The sequence below is a fragment of the Mya arenaria genome, chromosome 6, assembly GCF_026914265.1.
Source record: "Mya arenaria isolate MELC-2E11 chromosome 6, ASM2691426v1".
NCBI classification, from domain to species: domain Eukaryota; kingdom Metazoa; phylum Mollusca; class Bivalvia; order Myida; family Myidae; genus Mya; species Mya arenaria.
The window spans coordinates 75,181,340-75,187,177 of NC_069127.1; the positions used below are offsets into that span (position 1 = coordinate 75,181,340).

Here is a 5,838-nt window from a genome sequence, read left to right on the forward strand (position 1 = left end):
ATGATTTGAAGATAACTCCAATTTAAATTCATATAATTCCATAATTGCTTTGAAGATAGCTTTTATTAGATTAATGAGCTCTATAATTCAATTGTTTAGTGCATTAATTCGGCTAAATTTGAAACGAAATCTTATACAATATTAATTTTGAGAGAGGTCTCTTATTGATTTGGAGAGCGCTACAATTCAGGTGTAGAGGTCTGTAATTAAGTTGATTTGAAATAGCTTTAAATGAATTGTAGAGTTCCCCAAATGATTTGGAGAGGTATCTTATTCAATTAATGCTACCATTAATTCGATTTGAGCCCTCTTTAATTGAATAGAAGCGGTCTCAAATTATTTGAAGAGCTCTTCAATATTTGAGTCCATACGGATTTGGCGTTCTCTATAACATTTTTTTAATCTAATTGGGTTACTTCTGTCAATTTATATTAATATCATGCTTATATTGTAAAACGATATTTTAGTCTATTTTTGCTGTTTCTGCACGAAAGCCTGTTCAATTGACCCAACGAACTTCTGTTTTCACTGATGGTTCCCAAGCATTATTCTTACCACTGACCATATACGATTATGATTGCTGGATTATCATAATGCGATTTTTAAAGCCAGTACCCTATTCACATTGTCGCATTTTCCTTGAAAAATTTGATTCCATAAAATAGATAATTTCGACAAACATCATAGATGGGAGCACATGGTTGAACATGATTTTAAGATACGATTATAATAACAACTGTATGCTCCTATTTATGCAACAAAGAAAGAATTTGCTTAACAATCGAATACTCTTCAAAGTTGGCCAACAAAAATATTATATTTAGGAAGCGTTATCATAACCCGTTGAAAGGTTTCAGAATTACAAGGCTTTCACCTTTCAATTTCACTTCATCGATCACTGTCCCCTCTATTTCATAGTAAGCCATGCAGTCCGGCATACGAGATGTTTGCTAAAATGTTTTGCTTAGCCTTTAAAGCTTCAAATATGTTTACTTCCTGCTTCGGTGTGCACAGAAGCGAGACAGATGACAAGCTTCCATACGACTTGCTCAATTCTGTCTTGATTCCTTTGTTATGTTTTGTCCATATATATATCAATTTTCTAATGTTCATGTTTAGTACCAATTCTTCTGATTGTTCTGAAACCTATTATGTCTTAAATTTGAAACTATTATTTTGCAAATTACGGATATTGTTTAAACCAAATCAGAGTTTAATATTAGAGGACATCGTTCATTATTATCTTACGGTACAGGTATTTTGGAGGAATGCCTGTAAGATAGTAGTATGTATCTTTAAAGTCTTTCTTTAAAGCCAGGTTGTTACTGCACTTTGCAGCCTCTCCTAGATTTGTAAAATCTTGACATAATGACATTTTTTTTAATATAAGAAAAGAACTCAAATTTAAATTTCCTGAAATATTTGTTCTGTAGAGGTCCACTAAATTTATTATCATTGATCGATCATCGCTTGATATCGTCCTACTAAATATGTTGATTTGGATTCCGTGAGACTTTATCTCCATTCCGATTTCCCAATTGTGTCTATACTTTTCCATAAAAAATGGTGGGTGTTTTTTTTAAAACAAATAACTGATGAATAATTTTAGAAACCAGCACCTTATTTTTAAAATTATTTAACGGATTTGTAAATGACCGGATTTGAGCGATTGGGTGTGCTAAAGTCTTAAAAGGCAAAGAAAAACACAATGAAGCTGTTTTATTTATGGGTTTTTTTACGCTATGTAATGTTTTTGAATTACAAGACAATTGAACTTAAAATGCGATGTACGATAAATTGCTTAATTATATACCCATCATAAATCCAAATGCAATACATATAGCAAAATACGGTAGTCCGTATTCCGCTCCAGTGCAATACGGTCGTATTCCACTCTTGTGACGTCACAAGTATCGTTACGCGATGTTAAAATGACGTCATAAAACAAAATAGTGCGTCGTTTAAATGACATTTATTATGAAAGCACGTGGCTTTTAAGTGATCTATCAAGTAATGTATATAATTAAAGGGTTATTAATACTGCGTTTTGATCCGTTTCGTGAAATCCGAATCTGCAAAAATCCACTCGAGTCGAATACAAACTTCCGGATTAAAACGCAGTACCAATAACCCTATTTTATTTATTCAGTCTATCAAATCTCTTGAAAACTTCAACATGCAAGTTTTCAATAGCCGAGTGTTCACATGTTTAAACAGTTTCACACTTCAGCAATGTTATTTCAAGTTCTGAGTAGACCGCTACCATACATAAATGGTTCTTTCCCGTGGAAACAAGCAATGGGTCCATATGGAGCTACATGATGGTGTAGCCTTGATCTAGCACTAGGTAATGGCACAGGTCAATAGCCATGGGTTTAAGGTTGGCTTCATGGCGTATAGTCATTACTTCGTTGATACCAGACTTATTAATCCCATTAATAGCGCTGCCCTTGCATGCAGTATTCCGACAGCTCAACAGCTCACAGCAATTATATTTGTTGCATTACGAGGATGTAAATCTGGCTACTGTACGGAGCACGACATTTCACCAATTTGGACGGATCGGTTTGAATCAACCGGTACTTGTTCTCTTGGAAACAGCCCCATTTGAAGCAACTCATAGGAATTCCCTATCAGAGTGTTTGCCCAGAAACGAGCAAAGGCGGAAATGATTCAAGTGATATACACAACGGTGAAATCGTGGCCATGTGTGATTGAATAAGCTGTGGAGTTTAATCTGACTGTCCATTTAGGGGGTGTGAAATCGGCAATTTTGTCGCGTTTTATGCCACAGGCATGCCCTGGCAACGAATAAAGGTAACAACAGTGGTCGTTGGTGGTGCTCGAACTGCAGTGGTATGATATTTCTGTGTTCGCACTAAAGTACGTAGCATGGTGTTAAGATGCAAACGTAGGAGTGGGGTTGTATTACGGCACTATTCCCTCAGTGGTATGGTGGTACGGCGCAAGCACTTCAGTGGTATGGTGGTACGGTGCCAGCACGGCAGTTTTAAAGAGGTACGGTGCCATCACGGCAGTGGTAAGGCGGTACGGTGCCGGCAGTGGTGAGGTGGTACGGTGCCAACACGGCAGTAGTATCGCCGCACAATAGTAAGGCGGTACGGTGCCGGCACGAGAGTGGTAAGATTAAACGGTGCTAGCACCGCAATGTGATGTTGTTTCGGAACTAGAATCGCAGTGGCATGGTGCTTATGTGTTAGAACCTGAGTGGGATATGTTGCGGTACAATCACCGCAGTGCCAGCATGGCAGTGGTAAGGCGGTACGGTGCTGGCACGGCAGTGGTAAGGTGGTACGGTGCCAGCACGGCAGTGGTAAGGCGGTACGATGCCAGCTAAGCAGCTGTATGGCTGTAAGGTGCGAGCACGGCAGTGGTAAGGCGGTAAGGTGCCGGCACGCCAGCGGTATGGTGGTAAGGTTCCTGCAGGGCAGTGGTAAGGCGGTACGGTGCCAGCACGGCAGTGGTATGGCAGTACGGTGCCAGCTATGCAGTTGTATGGCGGTTATGTGCCAGCACGGCAGCGGTAAGGCGGAACGGTGCCGGCACGCCAGTGGTAAGGCGTTAGGGTGCCGGCAGGGCAGTGGTAAGGAGGTAGGGTGCCAGTGGCAGTTGTAAGGCGATAGGGTGCCAGCAAGGCAGTGGTAAGGCGGTACGGTGCCGGAACGGCTGTGTTTAGGCGGTAGGGTGCCAGCACGGCAGTGGTAAGGCGGTACGGTGCCGGAACGGCTGTGTTTAGGCGGTAGGGTGCCAGCACGGCAGTAGTAAGGCGGTACGGTGCCGGAACAGCTGTGTTAAGGCGATAGGGTGCCAGCACGGCAGTGGTAGGGCGGTACGGTGCCGGAACGGCTGTGTTTAGGCGGTAGGGTGCCAGTACGGCAGTGGTAAGGCGGTACGGTGCCGGAACGGCTGTGGTTAGGCGGTAGGGTGCCACCACGGCAGTGGTAAGGCGGTACGGTGCCGGAACGGCTGTGTTTAGGCGATAGGGTGCCAGCACGGCAGTGGTAAGGCGGTAAGGTGCAGGAACGGCTGTGTTTAGGCGATAGGGTGCCAGCACGGCAGTGGTAAGGCGGTACGGTGCCGGAACGGCTGTGTTTAGGCGGTAGGGTGCCAGCACGGCAGTGGTAAGGTGGTAGAGTGCCAGCACCGCAATGTGATGTTGTTTCGGACCTAGCACCGCAATGGCATAGTGCGTATGTGTTAGTAGTACCTGAGTGGAGTTTGTTGCGGTACAATCACCGCAGTGATATGATACTTCACATGCTAACACAGTGGTATTATGTAACGGTACAAGCTTATGTCTTGACTGTGTTACGGTGCTAGTATCAAAGAAGTAACATGAAACGGAGAAATAATCGCCGTTTTATGATTTCATGAAGCTAGGTCTGCAGTGACATTGTGCTTATGTGTAAGCACCTCAGTGATATGGTGTTACGATTCTAGCGGCGTAGTGGTCTAGTGATACGGAGTGATCACATCTATGTGATGATGGTACCATGCTAGAGCCGTAATGGGGTAGTTATAAGGTGTTAATACCGCAGTGGCATGGTAATACGAAGCTAGCACATTGTTTGGTTGGTGATACATTACTTGGGCGCAATTTGTTGGTTCTACGTTGCTTTACCGCAGTTGCATTGTGATACGGTGCTAGCACCTAAAATGTATGGTGATTCTGTATAAGGCTGGAGTGGGATGGTGTTACTGTGCTATCGCTGCAGTGACATGGTTATACGGTACAAGCACCGCAGTGGTATGGTGACACAGAACTAGGACCGCAATGGGGTGATATTACTATGCAGGGACTGCAGTAGGTTGGTGCTACGGTGCTAAGACCAAATCGAAATGTTGTGACGGTACATACAGCGTGTTGGTTTGGAGTTACGGTGCTAGCAAGGCAGATGTTCGGTTAAACGTTGCTTTCACTACAGTTTCATTGCGTTACCGTAATAGGGTCAAATTGGTATGGTTTCAAAATGCTACCGACGCAGTGATATGGAGCTATTGACGCAGTGTGATGGCTTTGCGGTGTACGCACCTCAGTGGAATGGTGATGCGGTGCTACTGACGCAGTTGGATGGCGTTACGGAGCTTCCTACGCCGTTGGATGGCGTAACGGTGATACCGACGCAGTTGGATAGCGTCATGGTGCTTCCGACGTAGTGGGATGACGTTACGGTGATACCGACGCAGTGGGATTGGTTAACGGTGATACCGGCGCAGTGGGGTGGCGTTACGGTGATGCAGACGCAGTTGGATGGTGATAAGGTTCTATTGACGCAGTGGGATGGAGTTTCGGTGCTTCCAAAGCAGTTAGATGGCGTTACGGTGCTTCCGACGCAGTGCTTGGTGAAAAGGTACTACCGACGCAGTGGGATGGCATCATGGTGCTTCCGACGCAGTGGGATGGTGAAAAGGTACTACCGACGCAGTGGGATGGCGTTACTGTGCTTCCGACGCAGTGGGATGGCGTTACGATGACACTTACGCTGTTGGATGGCATCATGGTGCTTCCGAAACAGTGGGATTGGTTAACGGTGCGTTTGACGCAGTGGGATGGCGTTACGGTGCTTCCTACGCCGTGTGATGGCGTTACGGTGAATACATTTGGATGGCGTCATGGCGCCTCCGACGCAGTGGGATGGTGAAAAGGTACTACCGACGCAGTGGGATGGCGTTATGGTACTTCCGACGCAGTGGGATGGCGTTACGGTGCTTCAAAAGCAGTTGGATTGCGTTATGGTGCTGGTACCCCTGTGTGACGGTGATACGATGATACCGGCGGCGTAGGTTAGCATTACGGTTCTTGCACTGCAGTAGGAT

At 44.8% G+C, this 5,838-nt stretch overlaps 1 protein-coding gene across 1 annotated transcript; it reads right to left on the minus strand.

Annotated features, from left to right (window-relative positions):
• Positions 1–3,523: 3,523 nt before the first annotated feature.
• Positions 3,524–5,162, minus strand: LOC128238044 (P-selectin glycoprotein ligand 1-like). Its single transcript, XM_052953610.1, has 2 exons — positions 5,085–5,162; positions 3,524–4,228 (listed from the first exon to the last, which is right to left on the minus strand). Exons 1-2 carry the CDS (start codon positions 5,160–5,162, stop codon positions 3,524–3,526), a joined length of 783 nt encoding a protein of 260 aa, XP_052809570.1.
• Positions 5,163–5,838: the final 676 nt, after the last annotated feature.